The sequence below is a fragment of the Tyto alba genome, unplaced genomic scaffold, assembly GCF_018691265.1.
Source record: "Tyto alba isolate M040663 unplaced genomic scaffold, T.alba_DEE_v4.0 Super-Scaffold_7, whole genome shotgun sequence".
In the NCBI taxonomy this organism is placed as follows: domain Eukaryota; kingdom Metazoa; phylum Chordata; class Aves; order Strigiformes; family Tytonidae; genus Tyto; species Tyto alba.
Genome location: NW_024881328.1, coordinates 29,908,600 through 29,932,206, shown reverse-complemented (window position 1 = coordinate 29,932,206; position 23,607 = coordinate 29,908,600). Strand labels below are relative to the sequence as shown.

General features: G+C 41.6%; 1 protein-coding gene across 2 annotated transcripts in view; it reads left to right on the top strand.

Moving 5' to 3' along the window:
• Positions 1-22,374, top strand: part of KLF7 (Kruppel like factor 7) — a 64,421-nt gene extending 42,047 nt beyond the window's left edge. Inside the window, exons 3-4 of one of the 2 annotated variants that reach the window (XM_033010906.2) lie at positions 7,191-7,314; positions 14,213-22,374. In XM_033010906.2, coding sequence (XP_032866797.1) covers positions 7,191-7,314; positions 14,213-14,264 — 176 coding nt within the window. In that variant the 3' untranslated portion in view covers positions 14,265-22,374. The remainder of the gene's footprint in view (positions 1-7,190; positions 7,315-14,212) is intronic. The other variant, XM_033010907.2, reaches the window with a different exon arrangement.
• The last annotated feature ends 1,233 nt before the right edge of the window (positions 22,375-23,607 follow it).

Genomic DNA, 23,607 nt, shown 5'->3' with positions numbered 1-23,607 from the left:
GTCCTTCTGCAATGCGCTTCTATTAAATATCACGTAGCTCTTTCCATAGGAAGAGAGGAGTGACCAGTAACATTTTCTGTTGTGCCATGTGCTGTGTGCTGATGTTCAGCTAATTAGAAGAGTTATGTCTCATCTTCATTGGTATGCCATGTATGTAGCTTGTAAAGCTCTCAGGGACCCTTGGAGATGAAGAGTGCTACATAAATATAAAATATTGTTAATGTGATGTTCCTCATTAGGCGTCCCATAGTGCTGTGGCAGACTATCGTAATGAATTGCAAAGCAAATACAAATGCCTGCCTGACGTTTCTCTGCAAGGCTATCTGGGGGGCTGCTTCCCACCAAAAACCACACCGGCTTCTGGCACGGCTGAGCAGCTTGTGTCTGAGCCGACAACATCCCCACGGGCACTGGCCTCTGAAGGGTGCCTTGGGTTGTTCCACAGTGACACCACTGCTCGCTGCAACGGCACGGTCCCAGTCACCAGCCTGGGAACCGCAGGTCCCAAAAGGATTTCTCAGAAAGGGGGGTGAGGAAAGTTGTTAAAACACACTCTTGAAAAGCCAGTGGCACTACTTGATTCTTCACACAATTCTTTGCATGGCTCAGGCCCCCAGAGCTTCCTTATAGGAAAATTCAAGCGAGGAATCTTGCATTTAATTCCTTTTCAGTTGTAATTTGCAGTTTGTCTGGTTCTTCAGGAACACCAGTCTTGGAGCAAGTGTAGCTAAAGCTGTCTTTCAATACATATTTTTAGACATTGAGGCTTTTAGAACTAGTTTCATTTTGAATAGTTTTTATATCACAAATTTTAAAAAGGAAGGAAATGTTTTGTGTTTCTTTCATAAAACCTTTTTTTTTGGATCCTGAAACTATATGTAAATAATTCACGATGGATTAGAACACATGGTGATTTTTAAGAGGGTGTTTCTGTTGTTTTCTTAAAGACACTTTTGCATGCTAGTTTTGTGTAGTTACGTAGCATGATATTAAGGAGCTCTTAAAACATACTACAACATATATCTTATTTGAATGGCCTTCAAAATGGGCATACAGGCAGGATTTGAGTTTTCTCCTTCAGTTTCTTTAAGCATTTTTGGTTAAATTGGTCATACTGACAAAAGGAGTCCTCTGACTATACCATGTTTTAGCAAAGAGAGGTACCAGCAAGGATTTTGACTGTGATTCTCCTCTGAAGTTCACTGCAGGACTGGGGGCTTAAACTACTTGATTGTTTTACTAAGTGTGCTGCAATCAACATATGTTTGTGGTGTGGTATTTAAGGTGAGGTGCAGGGGAGGGATAAGGAAATAGATACAGATGGATAATCATAATATCTTTGTTTACTTTTGATTCTGTAAAGATACAGAGTGAAACTCAAGCCTTAATGGGCATTTTTCCAATGACCTTGATGGAGCCAGGATTTCACCCCATAGCATTGCCAACTCTGTGATTTTATTGTGCACAGCCCAAAATCTGGAGGGTTTTGTTCTTAAAGTCCCTGCTCTTGAAATCCAGGGAATAGAGAGCAAACTCCTTTCTCTGTATTTCATTATAAAGGTTTCTAGCCTTCAGGGTTGCAAAGAGAAGTTTAAAATCATGGCCCCAGGTTATCTACAAAGCAGAAGGTAAATGATCTCTAAATACTATTGTTTTCTTCTTTAAAACCTCATTATTTCTCTGGGAGATTGAACTTGTGACTTTTTAACACTTGGGGTTGGCAATAAATAATGCAGATATAAGATGTATAGTATACCCAGTGTCCACTGTGTGCTGTAGTTTTGTCATCACGACAGTGTCCTCAGTTGTCTTGGTTATGTACCTCTGCGTCCTGTAACCTAATGTTTCTCCTAATCGCTCTTTGTTGAAACAGCGACTGTGAGATGTCTGTAGCAAACGCTGCCTTACTCCATGTACAACGGAAATATCCCCGGGACCTGGAGGGTGCCTGCGGGATGTAGGTGGCAAGGAGAGGGGGTCTCTGGATTTTGAGAAAAGACAACATCCCCACTGCTGTGTTTTGTGAGGGAGTATTTATTGCAAAGGCTTGCATAAGGTTTACAATCTAAAGTATGTACGGGAGAGAAAACCTGATGTTCTCTGGTTTGTGCCTGGAGAGCAAAGATGCAGCTACCTGCAGATGAGCTGCTTGCCTAGGCCTCTGTACCGCCTAAGGAGAGAAATTCACCTCTGATTCCAGTCTGACTGAGGTCTGATGTGTCACACTCCACACATGCCTCTCCATTAACTTGAAAAAGAGCCATAGGTGGCTATTTCAGATGATGGCTTTCGATATCTAAAGTTATATGAGATGAAACTCACCAAGACTGCCTAGGGCTGGAAAATGGAGGGAGAAGTCCCAAGGATCAGTGCAGTGTCTCCATCACAGAACCAGCCCGGCTCTATCAGTGAAGTTTGGCTGGGAACTTGGTGTGTGTTTACCACGGTAGTGTTGCTGGGATTGTGTGCTTGGCACTTTCATTTTTTCAAATGATAAATTTTTGGCTTTCAAGAGAAAGCTGTACCAATTATTTGTTTATTTTTGTAACAAGATGCTGAATATTTAGAGTCTTGCGTTTGTCTTAGTCACCAAAGGAATAATGACCTGATTTCAGGGCTGCTGAAGTCTGATGGATTTTTGTTATGACTCATAAATTCTAGCTTCACTATTGCATGTTTCCCAAAAATTTGCAAAGGTCTTTGTCCTCCAGTTACCAGATTGGACCAGGCTGGGTGAAATAAAGAGGATGGAGGGCCGGACTGTACTGAAGTGTGCGTTGGAGGTACTTTTAGAAGAAGAGCTGGGTTGTGTGAAGTGCCATAAACAGAATTGGAACAGGGAGTCTTTTCCCCAAGCATCCCAGTCTCAGAGTATGAAAATATGCTTCAGGAATATGAAAAGATTAAAATGGGCTGTGGACCACAGGACAGAGCCACAATGAAGAGAGTCTACTTCCCAGAAGTATGCAGTCACAACGGACTGAAACCCTAAAGCGTATCTGAAGGGCTGATAGTGTTTCTGAACCACTAACTTTTCTGATGGTAAGGTCCTTCTAGATCAGTAGGTTTCAGCACAGCGCACTGCGTGCCTGCAGGCATGTGCAGGCTGCTTCTGAGGGATCCTCAGCTGGCAACTAAGGATGGGTCCGTGTGAGTGTTTTCTGGTGATCAAACGTCCCCTTTTGAGGTGAGTCTTCTGGTTGCCCCCATTCACTGCGCTTTGGTTCAGCCTGGCCAGAGCACAAGAGTAGCTTTGGATGGCCTGTCCCAGGAGGTGCTCTGCAAGTGCACAGCTGGCATGCTTCACCTATGGAACCTATGGTTCATGGCACGGGACCAGGCTGCAGCTAGCCCGAAATAACCCCCTTCAAGTGCACGTGGTGTGGATGTTGGGTCCTGTGTAGCCGCTGTTTCACACAGCTCGCCTTTACCGCGGTGCGCTGCTCTCTGATGCACATACTGCCCAAGGAAACTGGAATGGGGTCAGTAAGCTTGAAATCACTAGGTAGCGGTCTCCACCTCCTGAGAAAAAAATTAGAAAAAGGTGAGAGCCACTATTCTGGATCGGTTCTAGAAGATTTTCCATAAGCAAATGGTACCTTGTTTTAACACTAGTGCTCATCTCAGAAAATTGCATAATTCAGTGCTTGAATGTATGTCCGCATTGCTGGCTGCCTGCCCTTCCCAGGTGCGTCTGTGGATGTGTGAAAGCTGATCTGGCCCCACGGTGTGGAGCATGTTCTGAGCTGAAACAGCTGAGTATTTAACAGCTGCATATCTGGGTATCTGCTTCTTTTCAGATGTGCATTGGCTTCTCCATCGAGCACATTTGTATAAATGTGGATTTATGGCTTTAAGCACTGCACAGATCCTTGTGTTGAATAAAGGTGACTTAAGGAGTAGAGCCTCCTTCCTGGGTGTGGCTTGCAGGCATGAGTTTTAAGTGCGGTTATTAATTTTGGGGAATTAGAGCCTGAAAAAAGTCAGTGTAGCACAGCTTCATGATGTTCCTATTTTTAATTGGATTTTGAAGCTCATAATTAATTTGTTGAAAAGGGGGAGACTCTGGCCCTGTAGAAAAGTGAGTGGGAGTTTTGCCATTGCCTTCAGCAGAGGAGGATTTCATCATCTATCCTTTTATTCTCATTAATCCACTGCAACAATGGAAGGGCAGCCTGGCACATGGAAAGGATCCTTCCTGTTTCTTTTCCCTGCCATTGCCAGTAGTGAGGTAGGAGGACCTTCCCCCCCTTCTTCATTCCCATGCTTCCTACATGTGTGCACCTTGACAAGATACGCTCTCATTTCATCTTCTAGTTAAGGTGAAAGCAACCATTAAATAAGCAGTTTGTTCTTCGTCTTCACGTGCAGAGATATGGAGGTGTCTCTCCTCCTGCCCTCTCATGTTTTTGAGTAGCTGCGGGAGGGCTGGAAATGTAACCTCTTTGAGGTCTCTAGGTCAAGGAGCCGTCTGACATGGCTGTAAAGGTCACCGTGCTCCTTTGCATTTATTTTTGTGCTACACGGAGCGCTGTATGCCAGCATGCTGTCTGGAGCACAAAGAGGTACTGTCTGACATTTTGTGGAACAGGGGCTTGGGTTACAGAGGAAAAGCATCTGAAAACAAAACTCAGCTCAGGGCTGTGCAAGGCCAGACCAGGAACGCTTGAGAGAGGAGCCCCTGCAGCAAGAAACAGAGATATGTGGCATCCCATGGGTTTACCAGTAATCATGGTTGGCATTTCTGTCTCTCGTAACCTATATAGCACTGTACATTTTCAGAGCTCTTGACAAATGTTAACAAGCCAAACTCAGCTTCAGTCCTAATAGCCCTTGTTTCACAGAAAGCCCAGGATGTTTTTCCTTCACCCTTCTGCTCTGTAGGCGACTGTATCATTCAGATTGGCTGTACCTGCCAGATCTGGCTGAGCAGCTGCCTTCGCGTTCACTTTGCAGCATGTGGAGCAAACACACGCTGCAAGGCGGTTTGTCTGCCTGGCTGTCTCCACTCTAAGGTAGGCACTAGAGAGCGTCAGAGAACCAAGGAAGCTGAGTTATCATCGAGGCCTGTTTACTGGTGGCTTTTAAAAATAATGCATGAGCTGTGCAGACAGAACCGGTGCACCATCATAGACATGGCCAGAGCTGGGGAAACCCCTTTTCTCTGAGAAGGGGAGAGCAGATGCAGTATACTGAGGGCTGGGTAGGGAGAGCACTGCAACTGCAGCTGTAGTGTCTGGGGCCAGCACTGGCGACAGTGTTTGAATTACAGTCGAGTAACCAGTCCAGAAACAAGACACCAGCACTTGGCTCCTAACAAGAAGTTTCTTGCTTCTTCTTTTTTTTTTTTTTTTCTTTTTTCCCTGAAGAAATCTTATTTAAAAAAAAAAAAAAAAAAAAAAGAAAAGGCAAGTCCGCAGAGATGACCAGGCAGGCACAATCTAAGTGGGGTGGTGTTATTGTTGGCTCAGTCCATTGTCCTGTTGGGCTTTTTCCCATGGTGGACTGGGGCACACAACAGAGACATCCAGACTGGCCTTTCTGTATTCAGGGACTGAGGGACAAATGGATATTTTGGCGAAGTCTTGATGGCTGCTGCCTCTTCTTCATTGCTTCACCCCAATGAACCCTTTAATTGAGCTACTGAGCCAAAGAAACTTCTCAGAGGCCAGTAAAATGGCTCAATTTCACTTAATGTCTCAGCCCACTCTGCTGTTCTCTCTGGGGCGGATGACCACTGTGCAGCAGAGCTGCCTGTGCAATAAGTCCTCAGAAACTCACTCACCAGAGAATAGCTTTTTTTAAAATGTATTTTGATGCAATTCTCTGGCCCTTTTCACATTTCTTGCTCCTTTGGCCTCTCCAGTTTGTCACCTTGAAATACATAAGTCTCATATAATCAGATCTCACTCCTTTACTTTCTGAAGAGACATGCTAAATATAGAAATCTACGTCTCTGCACTGAGAAATTTGTCTGCTGTGGCCAAGTGATTGTTTCACGTGACTGACAGAGAGAGGTCATACAGACTGCAACTTCAGTTTGGTCAGTGGTGGGTTTTTTAAGATCACCTTCTCAGCAATTTTAAGAACAAATAAGTAAGTAATAATCCCTTCTCTGTTTATAATTCCCAATTTAGAAGCTTGGTAGTGAAAGTGATTTCTTGTCTGCATTTTATTTCAGCTCCCTCCTCTTCTAATGCATCCATACGGTGCTGACTGCGTGGGGAATAGTGACAATGACTTTATATGGGAGGAGATGCACTGGAGCGTTTGCTCTGGGGGGAGATGATAAATTTGCATGCACACAAATACGTGTTCACTGTATAAGAAAAAGGGGGGCATGACACCTTTGAATTCTTCATCAGAAGGTGTTAATGACTCCATGGATGTTACACCATGGCAGACTGATCCTCAGAGACTGGATTGCATTAGAAGATGGGTAGATGTGAACGCAGCAGACCAAAACCTCTCCTGTGTTATCACTGCACTGTTTCACTGCCTTCAGTGGTATGGTTAATATTTTGGGTCAGAATGACAGCTGATAAAGGTGTAGCGCAAAAAGCCCGAAGGACTAGCTGACTTAAAGAAAACGTTTTTCCTCTCACACTCACTGTCCTGACGCATAATTTCTTGAACCAAGGAAAAGTTGTTGTTGGCAGAAGCAACTAAAGAAGGTGCAGTCCTAGGGGGGCAGCAGGCATGAAAGCTCAAGGGGAACAGATGTGTCTGGCCATGCCAGGGGTAAATGACAGCCAGGGTAAAACATGCGATGCAATGATGGTGGTCACTCTATAGGGGTGCACACCTACAGTATGTTCAGGTGTTAGTACAGCCACTCACAGGTACCGTAGTAATTCATCTGGCAAGGGTAGAGTGAGCTGGAGCCACACGGCAGGACCGGCATTTGGGGATGTTCTGAGGGCTTCTTTGAAGAGTAATTGACTGGTTTTGTTAGCAATGTGAAATAAGGTTGTGCAAGAATTTTAGCAGCGGTAAAATTTGGGCTGGATCTACCCTCAGTACCGTGTTTCATGAGCCCTAAGTTGTTTCCATCCCACACTGGCCATGAATTGTGTGACAGGCTGACCTGCCTGAGTGGGACAGAGGCGAGGTGGGAGGACACAGGGCTTGCAAGCTTAGTGCTCAGTAATCCTGCTGCCACGCTGACTGTTCTCTCCTCCCCTCTGCAGGTGAGAAGCCTTACAAGTGCTCGTGGGAAGGGTGCGAGTGGCGTTTTGCACGGAGCGACGAGCTCACGAGGCATTACAGAAAGCACACGGGTGCAAAGCCCTTTAAATGCAACCATTGCGACAGGTAATGCAGCCTCCTAACACGGTGTTCACATGTGGACTTTGTGAGTATCATGGAGCTGCCAGCTCCCTGAGACAAGAGACTTGGCTCCTGGCAGAGGGGCCTCTTCTGGTGTCCCATCCCACTGCCTCGATCCCCGAGCCAAGGAGAGACCCTCCACTCTGCCCTGTCCTCTCAGCCTCCATGGCCAGGCAGGCTAGCAGAGCCAGGAATACTTCCTAAGTAGCCTAAGCTGTTTCCATCCCACAGCACAGAGAAAGATGTGGAACCAGGCATAGGTCTGACTGAAACCTGCCAGTGTCTGCTGTGGGCACAGGATTCAGTCCGTAGGGCAGCTCTTGTTAATACTCTTAAAGCAGAGGAGATATCCAGAGGGCCCTAGACCACGTCAGTGATGGACCTCTTGACAAATCGCCTCCACAGCTTTCTGTCTCCTGGTCCTATAAGGCTGGTTCTCTCACAAAGGCAGAGCTCCCTCTATTTGCTCTGCTTCAAGGACTATGCCAAGCACCACTGCTGACTGCCTGCATTTTGGCAGGGTGGGCCTCACAGATACTTGAGTGTATGACAGGGGGAATGGGGAGTATGTGTGTATGTTGTGCTACTAGTGCCCCAAATTTATAGGAAACCTCTAGGAAAAAGGCACTTAATTTCTGTATGAACATTGTCTTCCCTTACCACCGAGTCCAGGGCTCCATGCTTCCCCAGATGTAACAGGGGAGAGTCAATAAAAGACAGCAAAAGGCATAATTTTCAAAAGCACAAGAGTGATTTAGGCACACATTACAATTCAAGTTCATGGAGTTGTTTTGTGTAGGATCAGTGATCTATGCACATTCTTACTAATTAGTGAACCTTTTCCTACACTTTTAAATCTTACCCTTGACATCTGTTTAATGTTGGAAATACTCTGCACCTTTATTCTGTGTGGGCCTAGATTTACAAGCCGGACAGATTCCCAGAGCCAGGGTCCCTGAAGGGCCTGTCATGCAACAGTTCTCCTCTGGGCACTCAGAAATGAGATTACCAGCTTTGACTGGTGATCTGAGCACCCAGCAGCTCCCAGTGAGAGCCATGATTGCTGCTGCTCACTGCTGATTCCTTTTTGCGGTCCTCACCGCTTTAGCTGAGTGAATGAATGGTAAGCTCTTCTGAAAAATCTGGTCATCCTTGCTTGGTGCTGAGCATTTTTGAAAGCTGGGTTCTTTGAATTTAGAAACAAACCCAAAAGAAAACTCTCCTCCCCATGCCCAATCCTAATTGATAAGAAATTAGGGTGGAGCAAAAGCAATCACCGCTGTAATGACTCTTGACAGCACTGACAGGATCGAACAATGAGCACTTCTCCCCCTCACACCCCCCCAGTTGGAGATTGGCAGTGCCCTGGGTGAAACCTGGATCCACTATTGAGTAATCAAATAATGTGCTTGCATCTGAACATGTTATCCAGCTAATCCTATTTATATATATTTTTAAAAGAGGCTTAAGAAAATTACCCATCTTTTTAATGCAGCACTAAGGTTCTCTGCTCTGATAAGGAAACGTTTTGTAATACAATAAAGGCTCTAGGAAGCCTCTGGGTACACCAGACCAGCAGAGAACATGCGTGGAGAGAGGATGTGTGGGACATAAACAAGGGACCCCATCCTTTTATGGGAAGGAAATTCGATCATTTTCACATCCTGCCTTTCCAAGAGCTTCATCTCCTTAAGTGCTCTTCTGCCCTTGTCTCCCCTCTTCCCGCCCCCCTTCCCCCATGAAGGGCTTCCTCTTGGATTATTTTTTGTTCTATCCCTGGATTATCTTTTGTTTGCTGAGAATGAGGGACAGGATAAGCCACGTAGGGACCTCTGGAGTTCTGCTTTTGTATAAGCACCTCAGTGAAGGAGAAGAGTTATGCTCTCTGTTTTAAATTTAAGTCATTGCCTTTCTCTTTTCTTTCCTCTGAAGAACAAACTAACCATCCTGGCCCCACAAACACACACATGCACACACACATACACACAAAGCCCCAGGGTTTCTGTGTCAGGGCAGACCATATTTTTAACAGAAATATAAAGAAATACAGTCAGTATTTCTTCAGTCCCTTTCAGTCCTTTGTTAGCTATTCATTCTTCTCCCTCCACTTATTATCCCTTCCTACCTAGGTTTTTTCTTTGACAGCCAACTCAGTCACTGCAGTCAAGAGATATATTCCTCCAATCATCTAATGCATTTTCTGCTCTTCAGCCGAATCTGTAGATGAAAGAAAAATATTTATTAATAAGTTAAAAGTTCTGGGAATTGTGCACTGTTAAACTCCATGCACATACCATCTGTGTGTGGTGGTAGGAGACAGATTTGTCCTTACTCTCCCAGTCAGTTGTTGCAAGCTTGTAGAGTGACAGTGCCTGTTCTTTCAGTCCACTCTGCCATACCACTATTTTTCCTTCTTTTCTCATTCACAGACCACTCTACTATCGCCTATTGCAGATGTCACCTCAGCAAGCACTGAAACATATGCCTAAATCTGTCCTTCGCTATTTAGGCAGACTTCTAGTGTTAAAGCTGCTCCTTCCCGAGCGAGGGTTCTCAGCTGGAGAAGAGTTTCTCTTTATTTGAACCGTACCCTTTATTGCACTCACCATTATTGACAGGAGTTGTGGTCACTCCCTCAGACGTCCTGACTCGTTAAACTTTAAGGAGCCTTCTGGAGCTCTTTTAACAACACTGACATAGCACAAAACATATGCCGGTTGTTGTTCAGAGGTGAAGGCCATACCTTGGCAATCAGAGCATGAAAGCAGTGATTCAGATAACAAAGAAGGAGAATGTTATGCATACATAACATATGGCTGCAATTCCCTTCCCAGCCTGTTTTCAGATGCGTTTGTGTCTCTGACCTTCTGGCTGACTTCAGAGGGGCATTAATGTCCTCATGTACAGGTCAATTTTAAAACAAAAGAGATAAGAAGATGTGATTCTCTTCTCCTGATGTCCCAGCCCTATCCCAACACCATGCAGCCCACGGATCACATCGTTAGTTATAGCTGGCAAACTACCACTGGTTTGAATAGCACCACGTGTACTGCAAATGTGTGGTTTGGTGGCAGCAGGAGAGAAAGGAGAATCAGCTAAAGTGGTGTGGAAAGCAGTGTACAAGTCCCTTCCAGACACCAAGGATATGCTGGTTATTAGCATTCCCCAGGAATTTTGCTTTTCAGAAACACGGGCTAGGGTTATGTTCCTCACACAGTGAGGAGCCCTCAGCACTCCAAAAGGAAGAAGATGACAGGGTAGTGGTACTTTCTTGTTTGGCATAAATACGTGTTTAGGAGAAGTAAGCTTAGTGCCAGACTATTGGGGTATATATTCCTCTGTGTGTGTGTGTGTGTGCACATGTGCACGTAGTTTCCTTTTTGACTGCACACTTAGCTGGAATGAACACATCCCACAGTGGAGAATACACAGCTGGTAAGAAAGATGGCTGAGCAATATAGTCGCTTCTCATCGTAGTTATCTTCCCTTATTCTCCTGCAGAGGCTTCAGTGCCAAACAGTACTGTGTTGCTAAGGAGATAGAGCAAAAAGAGAAAGGAAGAAATCATATTTGGGAGCAAGGAATTTATGTATCGTGCATCACTGTATGACTTTCAGAATTAAGGTATCTTATTCTAGCATAAACTGCCCTTTCTAGGAAGAGCTGGACAGGGGGAGGAATGATGGGGAAGATGTGATGGGCCTATGTACAAAATGCAGAGCTGATCTGGAACTGGAAGAGGCGTAGAGCCCGAGGTGTGGAGCAAGGTTTTGCCTCACGGGCAGGACTAGAAACCAGCAAGCTGCTGTTTCTTAATTTGTGAAGAAAGAAGTTTCCTTTGACAGCATATCCTGTGGAGCCTTTTCCACTTCTGCCCCTATCCCAGAAGGAAAAAAAAAAAATGTGTCCGCTGATCTATAGCTTTTTTTGACAGTGTGATTTAGCTGCAAAATTTTGTAGGGACTGTTTTACCATCCACCAGCCTTACCAAGAGATAGAACTAACCAAATTAGTCAGCAGGAGTATGTAAAGAATTAGTATTGTACCATTTTATTAGCTATAAACTAGCAGATATGGTACCATTTTATTAGCCATAAAAATATTCTAGGGCTTAAAAATATACTAGATGCTAATACTGTGGTTACTGATGTGAAACAATGTATTGGGTCCATATTTTTAAGAGATCTTGCTGTGCTGTGACTCAGCATACTTTTTCTTGGGTTGCATCTATACCAGAGACAATCAGAGAGGAAAAGCCGTGCTTGGGTGGTGGTCTTAGGACTAGTCCTAGACTGAAGTGCCAGCTGGTGCATGTCTTTTTGGCAGCCACTCAAGCTGTTGTTTTGTTTTGGCAGCCCTTGTAACCAGAGCATGCTGCTTTCTCAGTTCAGACTGATGAGAGAGATGTTGGTCCAAGGGTGTATTTTGGCACCCTAGGGCTAGAAAATTCTAGCTCTGCTGAGCCTGCTGTGTTGAAAGCCAAGTGTCCATTGTCAGATTTGCGTCTGTCTCGCTGTGCTTCATGTAGGAGCTTGGAGGAATGCAGCCTCCCTCCTACTTTGAAGTCTTTCTTTTAATTTTAGCCACTCTGAAGGTATTAACCCCCTTGTAAGCTGCTACAAGTCAGTAGAGAACAGCTGACTTGAGCAGAGCTATGCTTATCTGCAGAAGATGAGTATCTAGCTTTTCTTGAAAATAAAGAGAAACCTTGCAGGTTTTGTCTTAAAGGTGCACATCTTGATCGCTCATCTCAGCATGTAGATGCAAATAGGTTGCCTGTGCAGGGGAATACTGCCATCAGGACAAAAAAGAATGCCTAACTATTTAAAATATCTTCATTTTTATGGCTCTTCTCTTTCTCTGCCTTTCTCTGCTTAGCGTGTTTATCCTCTGCATGTTTGCCTTTAGATTGAGCGTTCTTTTTTTTATCTTTGTTTTTTGGCTTTTTTTACTGAGTAGTTCAATTTGTTCTTTTCCCTACTTTCTGATAAATACTAAATACTCAACTACTGCTTATTTGGAAATAGATTCACTGCCTGTGTATGAGCTATCCAGATTCTCATAATAAGCCATTTGGATATTTTTCATACCAGTGTTGGTGGGTCTTTTATACTCTAAATCTGTAAGGCAGTGAAAAGACATTCCAGGCAAGTCAGTTCTGGAAGTAGCTTTTTGTGCTGCCCATGGAGCCCACAAAAACAGTTTACTCAAAAGCCACAGAAATGTGGGGTTTTGTGTGATATTTAGAAGAGATGTTTTCTGCTATTAGTAAAAATAAATAAGCAAGTGTCTTGTGGCTTAGAGTGGAAAGAAGGCAAGCCAAGATTTGCAGGGAACTTGGAAAACTCCTGTTTTTTGGTGCTCAACTTGAAGTATCTAGTAGAATTTTAATTTCTGAGAGTGCCTGAGTCCTGCTGCTCTGACAGTCAGGCTCCATTTTAGGGCTTTGGTGTAGGCAGCCAGAACCACTGCCCGCTTGCCCTGCGGTTTGCTCTCTGGTGCCATACATATCTTTAGTGACACTGTGATGGTGTGTGTGAAATGTGTTGGTGCTTTCACTCCAATTTCTAATGGTTATGAAGTCGAAAAAAATATCCTTGCTTACTAGCAGTCTTGATAAAATGGGGTATATATTGAATGACAGGGAAGAAGAGCACTTGTCCTCCTGAGAACTTATTCCCCTGATCACTCTGACAATATCTTGGTGGTGTGAAGTGCCTGAATTTGGGCTGCCATTCCTGCTGCTATGAGTGCCCTGCAGCATGTCTACTACAAGGCAGCTGTTCTAGAATAGTAATTCCTGATTAACTCTTTGTGGGGTTGCTCTTCTGGAGTAAGTGTATTTTATTCTGAGTATTTTAACCCACTTCCCAAGTGGATTAAGTAATTTCAGAAGAAGGCAGTCATAAGCCTTTAGAGAGGGAGTTAATCAAGAATAGATTCTTCATTTCAAATTCATGCCCTACCTTATTCTCAATTAACTGTATGTTTAGACCAGCCCTAAAACTCAACTAGTTCTCTAGGGTCACTGCACTAAGTCCATCTCATCAGCATCCATCTACATGTTCAGAATGTCAAAACACTGAGTTTTCTTATGAGATGGAGAAAAATGACTTTGTGGATAAAGAACGGGAGCTGAAAGCTGGAGTCCTGGCATTTTTTTTTCTGGTTTTACCACACTTCTTATGTGATTTACAACGTCCTTGCCTTCTCTGTCTCTCAATTTTCACTCTTACAGAACAGGCATAATACCTTATCTTCTCTCAACATCCTTCAGGGAGATAGCATTCATCAACATCCACATATTAGCATTGAGATTCCCAGCAGAGAGAAAGGAAGAGATATGTAGCCTGACGCATTGTCAACCTCCGAACTCTGAACTAGCTTTCCTTACAATTTGGAGATAGAAAGGAGAATTCAGCTTTCAAAACTGGCATCGTACTTTGGTGCTTGTTGCAGGTATTGGGCATTTGAGAAAGCTGGTGGCTTTTAAAACTGGTGTTGCTGAGTACTTGAACAAAACTGGCTTGTTTTATTTAATTTTTTTATATGTACAGACACACACATTTATACTAAATATTTGATTTTATACTACAGGTGCATAGATGAGCACTTTTCCCTGGTGTTTGACTCAGTGACAGAAGAGGGAGGGAGAGGAACAGAGAAGGGAGAAGAGTAGTCTAGCTGTTGCATAGCCAGGATAGTTGGCCATCTGTGGTCCCAGAGTTCAATCACACAGAGTTTGGTGGCAATCCGTGGATAATCTAAGGAATGTCTCTAAACTTGGATATATATTTCCTCCTACACCTAAGGAGGGAGGAGTAGGAACACTCTCCTCCCAAATCCTGTGTTTATTTAATTTCCCGCTTGGTTTATTTTGCAGGTGTTTTTCCAGGTCTGATCACCTTGCCCTCCACATGAAGAGACACATCTAAATATCAGTCAGCTTGGCACGGATGTCATCTGAGCTAAGTGTTGTGAGATGAAAGTGGAACTCAAGTTACAACGGTCTACCTTGCAGGAGAAGAGAACTTGATCACGTGTAATCCTCTGTACAGAGACCAGACACTCACATTGTCATGCACCCAATTATACTTCAGTACGTACATCGGTTCTTTATGCCTTGCCCCAGCTGGATGGGAGAAGATGCAGGCAACGAAATGGTATAGAGGTGAAGTCAATGAGGAGGAACAATTTCTTATAGTACTTCTTCCCTCTTGGATTTGTTTCCTGGTTTTGCCAATGGAAATAAAAGAAAATGGAGGAGGCTTCCCTGCAGATGGATGGCAGTAGGAGGGGCTTATCTAACTTGCTTCTCAGTGCAACTCAATAGGAGAATATGTCGTCTTGAAGTTGCATATTTGTAGCACTAACTTTCTTTTTAAATAGATGGGGGGAAAACAATGACCTAGAAAACCAAATCCCAGTTTGGTAGCCAAAATTAACCTCTTGGTTCATTTGTTCTTTGTCCGAGAATTCCCAATGTTCAGTGCGTCAGACTTCTCACAGACACTTTGACCTATTTTGGTTTTGGTTCTTCTTCCTAGAACTGAGCTATTGAGATCCTTTTAAGTCAATACCAGTAGCCTTAATGGCAGTAGACTGTGGAGTGACACTTGTGACACAAATATCCTCTTTTTGGCCTGAGTTTATGTAGACTTCATGGAGGACTATATTTTTGTTTGTTGTTTTTATTTTAATTTTTGTTTTGGCTATTGCACAACATATGCACTAGGGACTCTGGAAGCTGCTGCCATGATGGCTAAGTGGCCAAGGGATAAACCCATGAGAAACAGCACCTAATATCTCTGTAGGCCTCACCTTATTGCCATAGCTAGGACTTCTTGTTTATTTGTTGAACAAAAAACTTTAAGAGCTTATTTGGAAGCTTAAACATTTTTTCTCTTTTCTCCACGAACAAGTGATCTTCAGAACTCCTTGTCTTCACCTGGATATTGGTCTGGGACTGGCCACACAGGCATGACTACAGGATTCCTTCCACATCATGTGAGCATGTTAGCCACAACCCACAGTGACTTAGTGATGAATTATGTTGCTTTTTCTTGCTGTTCTTCTATTAACCAATTTAAAACATTAGACTTTTGTTTGTGTAAAGAGCACCTGCAGACGTTTTAATTTAAAGCTAATGTTTGTTGAGCATCTTACACACAAAAAAACCCAAGCCAAAAATCCTACTCCAGTCTCTGAGTGGGAAATCAAGAACCTCTTCCAAGTACAATGGCTTCATTCAGCATTAGCCTTTTAAAGAAATTATCAAAGTCCTCCTTTTCCATTGATCGAGTTGATGCTGTAGCCCACTCCTATATGAAAAAAATGTAACAGTGTGCATGGTGAAGGAAGGGTTGGATTTTACATACAGCAGTGAGGCTTTTCCAAATGATTGGTCTAAAGTATTGCTAACCTAGAGGTCCATTTTGGCCTACTGTGTGAACCATCAAGGAGAAGTGGAGGTCATGCTCACCCATCAGTCCTACTGATAATTTTATTTTGTTGGCTCAAAGTGGATTAAAGTCTTCATTATAAAAGAAAAACAAAAAAATGTATCTTACCATAACTTGCATTTGAAACTATTTGGCACTGGCCCTGACTCCAAAGACTGCATTTAGGACCATAGAAATGGCCTATGCAAGCAGGCAGGCGGTCATTAGGTTGTATATTTTGTATATTCTGGGACCATCCCTACAAGATGTGTCTAGAAATGAAACAAAATGTCGCGTGGTCCACAAATGGTTGCTGCTCTTTTATACTGTATTAGCCAACTGCCCTTCTTTGACTGTTTTGACTCATTGACTGTTAAATATTTCCCTTAATTTATGTTTTGGGAGGTAAAACTGTACTCTTAGGGGAAAAAAGAACAAACAAGAGACTTGATAGATGTTTAAGAGCCGTCACCGGGATCCTTGGCACTTGAATTCTCAGCATGTTGCAACCTTTGGTTCCAGTGAGAGATTGAATTTACTCAAAAAATGCTGTTTTTCCTCACAGTTTTCACAAAACACTGTGACTGTCAATGGAACACTTTGGGGACAGTGGGGAAATACGATGTCTGGTCCATATGGTATGAAATACGGACCAAAATCTAACCATCTTTAAGGGACAATGATGTAACATTCGTTGATAAGAGCATGAGAGAGCAAGAGAGAGAGTGAAAGAAAAAAAAGACAGACAGAAAGAGAGAGAGAACAAAAACTGAGTTTATTCCAAAGATTTAAAACTAACTATACTCTATATGTGTATATATATATGCTTATATATATGTATACATTTAAAAATTGCGGAGCACTGCTTGCTGACAATCTCGTATTTCTCTACTTCTGTATTTGCATACTTTTTATGGCCATTCCACCCAGCTGTTCCACTGGGACTGAGGGCCCTAGAATCCAATTTGTGCTGGAATATATAGAGCATCCTGCCAGATGTCTAATGGGAGCTGAAACCTCAGCTGTGTGAAACTATAGAGCATCCAGTCAGTGCATTAGACTAAAAAACAGATAAGAGAATCCTAGAATTTCACTACTGTAGTGTCCTAAAGTGTGTGCTCTCAAACCCACTGCTATGATATTCATTGGCTGTGAACCCTCATAAATATTCTCCTTTGACCTCTGAACACACCTGCCTTTAGACATGCTATCAGTAGTCTACCAACCTTAATAATTAAGTGACAGTTTAAATACCAGATTCTATTTCAGGTGGAAAAAATCAAGCAAGACTGATTATTTGCTTCCAGTTGTCATATATGGTCTTGTTGGCATCTTATTTAAATATGGCAGGACCAGGGCCCCATGGAAGAAAACATGCTGAAATGTCACATTATTTTGTTACAGAGGCCTACATTTAAATCATGGATCCGAATAGTCTAAAAAAACATAGGAAAAAGGGGGATAAGAGACTTAACCAGATTTCCGATTTCTCAGGCTCTCTCTGTAGCAGGTCTGGAACTCTGAAGCCAGATTTTCAGCTTTGGGACCATCTCTTCTGTTTGTAAAGGGAGATATTTTTCACAAGGTATACTCAGTCTCTGGACTTCAGTTTTTGGGTGCTTATATGTAAGTGTCTTAGTCATTACTAAAATTTTGAACCATAGATGGTATTTTGTAGAAGAAGTCTCCATTTTGGAAAGGCATAATTAGTGACACATTCCAGGATTCGTTTTTTACAATGACACATTTTATTTCTTTGCAGACATTTTAAGATGTGCACTTCAAACTTGTGTAATCTGTTATAGCTAGATCCTTTTTGGGCTGGTCTCCTTGCTAAGGTTGTACAGTTGTCCTCTATTTGTAAACTATGAGTAGAAACAGACTAATGAGGAAAGGCTAATCCTCTCTGTAAGGCTTCTTGGAAGCAAACCTATAAATAGATGATTTGGTGATGGTTGAGGACTGAGTTATCCAGCTGTAGAAAGGAGAAGCTTAACCGTGTTTCCTTCATGCTAGATTTATGCCTATTTTCAAAAGAGAAGCCATTATAAGAAAGCCAGATTATGGTTTCCAAGGCCATGGAACTATAGGATAAGAACAAACTGAGACAAGTCTCACAAAATAGCATACATAGAGGAAGAAACTAAAGCAAATGCAAGTTTTTCTGAATAGCTAAATAATATTTTGCAGCAGAGCAGTCAATCATCGAATCATGCAGGTGGGAAGGGGCCTCCAGAGGCCATCTTGGCCTACCTCCAACTAGAGCTGATTGCTCAGGGCCATAGCCAGCTGAGTTTTAAGTATCACCAAAGATAGAAATTTTACAACTTCTCTGTGCAAGCTGGGCCAATATTTGACCACCTTTATGGTTTAAAGAAAAAAAAATTAAAATCCATGTGCCAAGTAGGAATTTTCCATGTTCCAACTTGTTTTCATTGTCTCTTCCACTATGCACCTCCAAGAAGAGTCTGGCTTCTTCTCTACACCCTCTGTTAGATATTTGTAGACAGCAATAAGATCTACCCTTACTCTTCTCTTCCTAAGGTTGAACCATGTCTCTCAGCCTCTCTTCCTCCATCATGTACTCCATAACCTGATCTCCATGGTAGCTCTCTACTAGACTCAATCCAATATGTCAATAATTTTCTTGTAGAGGGGAGACCAAAACCAGACAGAATATTCCCGATCAAGACATACTTCATATATTACAGTGTTGATATAATTTATTTATTCTGGATTTTTCCATTATCTAATTGAGACAAGCTATACTCTATGACAATATTCTGTTTTGAAAACTGACTTATGAAAAATAATTTAGGAAGCACCAATGTAAAGATTTTTCTAATCAGATTTGCTAAATCTGTGTATAAAAATACGCTTCTAGAAATATGCTTTCTATACTGCCAGCTTGAGGCCTGGCAAGCAAAATTCTGTTTTTCCAACATAATAATTGCTGGTTTACTGTAAAATAAAAAAAAAAAACCAACAACATTTTTTCACTCATACTATATCAAATATGAAGACACATGATGCTGTATTTTAGTCACTTTTTAGACAAAACCAGCATTTCAATACATCTTTGTTCTGTTTGGTTTTCCCCTTACAGTATAAAAAGAAACCTAAATTATCACATGTATTTTATAAAAATTAGTCTAACAGAGAAGAGGATTCCAGAGTCCAGACTATTTTTCATTATCCCAGAGTTGTTCTTTTCCAATAGCCAGTACTCAATCTAGAAAATTATATTACATGGATAAATTGGCAAATAAGAGAAAGGAGTGAAATCCTAGATTCTTTCAATGTTTTGGACAAGGCCCTGAGCAGTCTGATCTAACTAAAATGTTTTTTAAACAGAGTGTTGAATTAGGTGACATTCAGAAGTACCTTCCAACATTAATTTTTCTGTGTTGCTATGATTCATTTCAGAACTCTCACTGCTTAAATGTATATTGGTTCTAGTTCTTCCCAGTCTTGTACTGGTGGAACAGAACTTTATAACTCTTCTTCGTGCACGAGACTTAGAGAGGAGGAAATCTTAAGAAGACCCAAAACCCTTAGCAAAACAGTTTGAAGCAATATCATACTGTGAGATGTGTCACAGCTGCAGGGACCAACCAGATATTATGGAAACAAGTTTGCTAGCCTGGAAGACCCATGTGATGTCTCAAAAATGGTTTCCAGGACTTGAAATATAAAACAACATATATTTCTACGAAGGTGAACATTTTTTTTTTTTTCATTCATTTGTATTTTCCTCAGACTTTTTGGAATTGGGTTTACTGGTTTGCATGTTTTCACTTAATACGTGGAAAGCACTGACCAAACACAGATGAGGAAGTAGAACCTGAATGCAAGAGGAGCCCCCAGGTCCTTGCTTTTGGAACTGTTTTAACTTCATGAGTAAAAAAATAACTAATCACTAGGGTGTATGACTAAAATGGAGTTGATCAATGTGATAGTTGCAGTGATTGAGTGTATCTTAACCTGTGACCTTTCTGATATCTACAGAATCAGGCTTTCTCCCTCATTTTTACCTGGCCCTACACAATATGGACTTTTTAGCTGTCTCCAACACAAAGATTGCTCCTCCTATTTAACGTAGTTTATCTGTGCACAAAAGAGATCATAACTGGTGCTTTTGACAAAACAGATGAAAATCCAACTTGCTTAAGTGTTTCCTTTTCTCTGCCTGTTCCCTTATTGTATGTCAAAATCTTTAAAGAATAAAAAAAGGAAAATTTTGTAAATAATTTGATGTTACTAGGCCAGCACCCAGTGGATCAAGGGCTTTTATTCTTGATTTCATTCAGGACTTGGCACATCCTGTCATTCCATCCCCTGAGACTGCTTTTAAGCTTTCATATCCTGGGTGATGCCTCCAATCCAACACTCTTAAAGTTCTTCTTGCTGATTTCAGATAGAATTGCACTTGCAAAGATCCCCACATACCAAGAACAAAACCAATGCTTGATAATAACTCTATTTAACTCTGTCTTGAAAGATTAAAATTATTTCCTCCCAAGATACTACAACTACTCATTGACAAGTCTTGCCTGTCTTTCATTAGCATTAAATCTACACCAACTTGAATGATCATTTCCAACTTGGATATTCTTCTTCCTTTTGTCACATTTGCGTCTCTTTTTATTAATAGTTTAGGGATGACTACTTCAGTCTTTCTCCTCCACAGCTCTACACTGGCTTCAGTGGCAAGATTTAGCATTGTAAGAACTAGAACTGTAGGATCTGGCCTACCAGGTACTAAGATCTGTCTCATAAAGTTGAGACTTTCCTCCTCCCTTAGAGGAAGAAGTCCCAGACAGACTCGTGCTATATAAGTTATATATATAATGATATAGTTGTATATATAAATTATATACGTAAAAATGTGGAGATAGGGGGGTACGCTGCCTTTATCACCTCAAGAATGGGTTTCCCTCCCTGAAAACTTTCAAATGCAGGCGTCATTTTTCAAACAGGGTTTTATAGTTTTCCTTAATGCTTGTTAATGGCATTTTTGGTGTAATAATTGAAGTTGGAACTCTTTGCAATTTTCAAAATGAAAGCTTTGATGATTTTTTTAAGTGCTTTCGTCCTAACTTCTATATACTGCCAGAAAACAGGTTCTCCACCCTATCTCTGTGTGGGTGTGGATGTACAACAGTATACTGTATATACCTACACAGAAGAGAAAACTGAGCTACTGACTTACGCTTTGTAGTAGCCAACCGTGCCTATCGCTTTGATTTAGGGAGGGCCCTTGCTGTTGCCACTGCATTTTAGGAATCATGTCAGCTTCTGTAGGAAAGTTTTCAACAGTTCTGGGAAATACATGTTGCTGTGTACTGTGAATGAGTAGACTGCAAATTCGGGGACTAGGAGGGGAGGTGGGAAGGGAGGGGGACGAGGGCTTAGCATGTACACACTAAAAGTGAACTAGAATGGACAGAAAGGTGACAATTTTAGCCTTTATTGTTGGGCTCTTGGGGAAATGAAAAGCTAACACGCAGCCCCTAGAAGGCCTGATGGCTGAAGGGCTGATCTTTACTTTATATTTTGCAACAGACATTTTACTGATCACTGTATTTTAAATTCTAGGCCTGTCATATTCTGGAAGTAGATCAAAACACTGTTTTAAACACTACTATGTTACCAAGGCCATGTCTCTACCAGGAAGTTGCCCTGTGTTATAGTATCAGTCTAGTTAAAATAACTTTTTAGCTGCACCTACTACTTGATTTCAAGGATTGAGTTTGCATTGGCATCCTATGCAGTTAAGCTGAAGTGTAAGAAATGCTTCAACCAATTAAGATACCTCTACAGGAAGGTTCTTGCACCAATTTAAGTACCTGGTTTTGAAATCACTGCATATAAACCATGACAGCTTTTCTATTAGAAACAAGGCCTTAGTTTAGCATGTCTACTCATCTAGTTGAAAAAATAATAATGCAGGCTGAGATTTTTTTTTCTTCTTACTTTGCAAAGTGGCCTGTTTTCTTTCTTACCCTTTGAAGCCTTTCGTGCTCTCTACTACACATTAGACTTTTGTTTGGGGGATTTTTTTTTTAGCAACAACAAAGAAAAGTATGAATGCTCCCTATTTAAAAAAAAAACAAAAACAAAAACAAACAACATTGCTTGAAGGACTTTCATTTTGCACTATAATTTTTCTTTTACCAGATGTGTCTGACAAGTGCATTTTGGAGATGCCCTCGGTCACGTTCTCTCAGGCCTACTCTGGTATTTCTAATATATCACAGAAGTACCCAATCTTGTAGCCCTCAGTTCTGCCTTTTTTTGACATTTTATTTTTTTTAAGCTTTTTATATATATATATATATATATATAAATATATTACTTTGTCAGTTTTTTTGCTGTACAAAAAGTCTTAAGATTTAAAAATATTATTTGTATTATATGATGGTGGTATGTTAATGTTACAAAATTATTAATGAAGAAAAAATTTATTTTTGTTACTGGTCTGTTTCATAATTCTTTTTTAAATTGGTATATTGTAAGATATCTATGCAAAAATGTTATGTGACGCATTTTTATTTAAGAATGTAATATGTGTAATAAACAGTAGAATGTGTTTGGCCCGACAGTGTTTAGTGTGCCTTGTACATTATTTCTTTATGAAAACTTCTTTGAACAGTGAAATGGCTTTTGAGTATCACTTAAGGCTATGATTCTGTAAACAGTTATTGACATAAAATATATAACTTCTAAGTATGCTTTAGCTTATCAGAATCACATTTTTTTTTTTTTTTAATGTATTTCATAACAGTTCAAGTGTTGTTTATATTCATGCTGTATCACATGTTGCTTTTGGAAAAGATGCTCAAGAAGGAAGTTCTTATTCTTAGCAGCTGACCAGACTTGGCTTGTAATACTGCTTCTGTTGGAGCCAGTGACTTCTGTTATTTGACAGTTTACACTGGTTGAAGATTTCAGCTATATTACTTTTGTAAAAGACACAGAGAGGACTTGGTTTGCATTTTCCATGCCTAGCTTTAAAACATTTGTCAGTCAGTGATCAAAACAGGACTAGACTTTGAGGCTCCTGAGCACTAGTGCTATGCTCTAGTCCGTGTATCAGGCTGTCTCGCAGGAGTGCAGTATTCTCTTTCCCCCGCCTCAGTCATTTAGTCTCTTTCTTTAATGTCTGCAAAATTGCAAGCACAATTGAATCCACCTGGATGCTCAAGTACTAAAAATGTATTTAGGCAGTAAAAACAGTCATTCTGAGCACAATTACTCTGCAGTGCCATGGCATAAAATTAAATTACTTTTTCAAGTCAGGCTGGTATCCCTTTAGGTTTTTGCTTTTTTGTGCTCACACATTGCAGCAACCTCACTGGGAATTGCATATGAACATCCTATAGGGTTCATCTGATGCCAACTTGCTAGCTTTTATTTCTGGGACAACATTCCTCACTTGCCTTGCTGGGAACCTTCTAGGGATGTTTACGTCAGTCAGAGAGGGTAGGATTCCCCTCCTGACATCTGTTTCTAGAAGCCCGATGACCATTCTAACCTACTCATTTATACTCCCTCTGTAGCTAATGAAGAGAGACATATCCAGAGGCGACTCACTCCAGGGGATGAGTTGAAGGCAAAAGGAGTTGAGGTGATGTCAAGCATTTCTGGAAAGCCACATGGTAAGTTGGAAGACAATAGTCCCAGTGAGGCCCATGGCTGCTCTGGTCGCTCAAGGTTACACAAGATGTTTGGTGATGGACATAAATTGTAGTGTTTGGGTATATGTTAACAAACAGCTCTTAAGCACTGGAAAAGGGCTCAGTACAGGTCATCATTTTGGGCTTGTGTTCCAAAC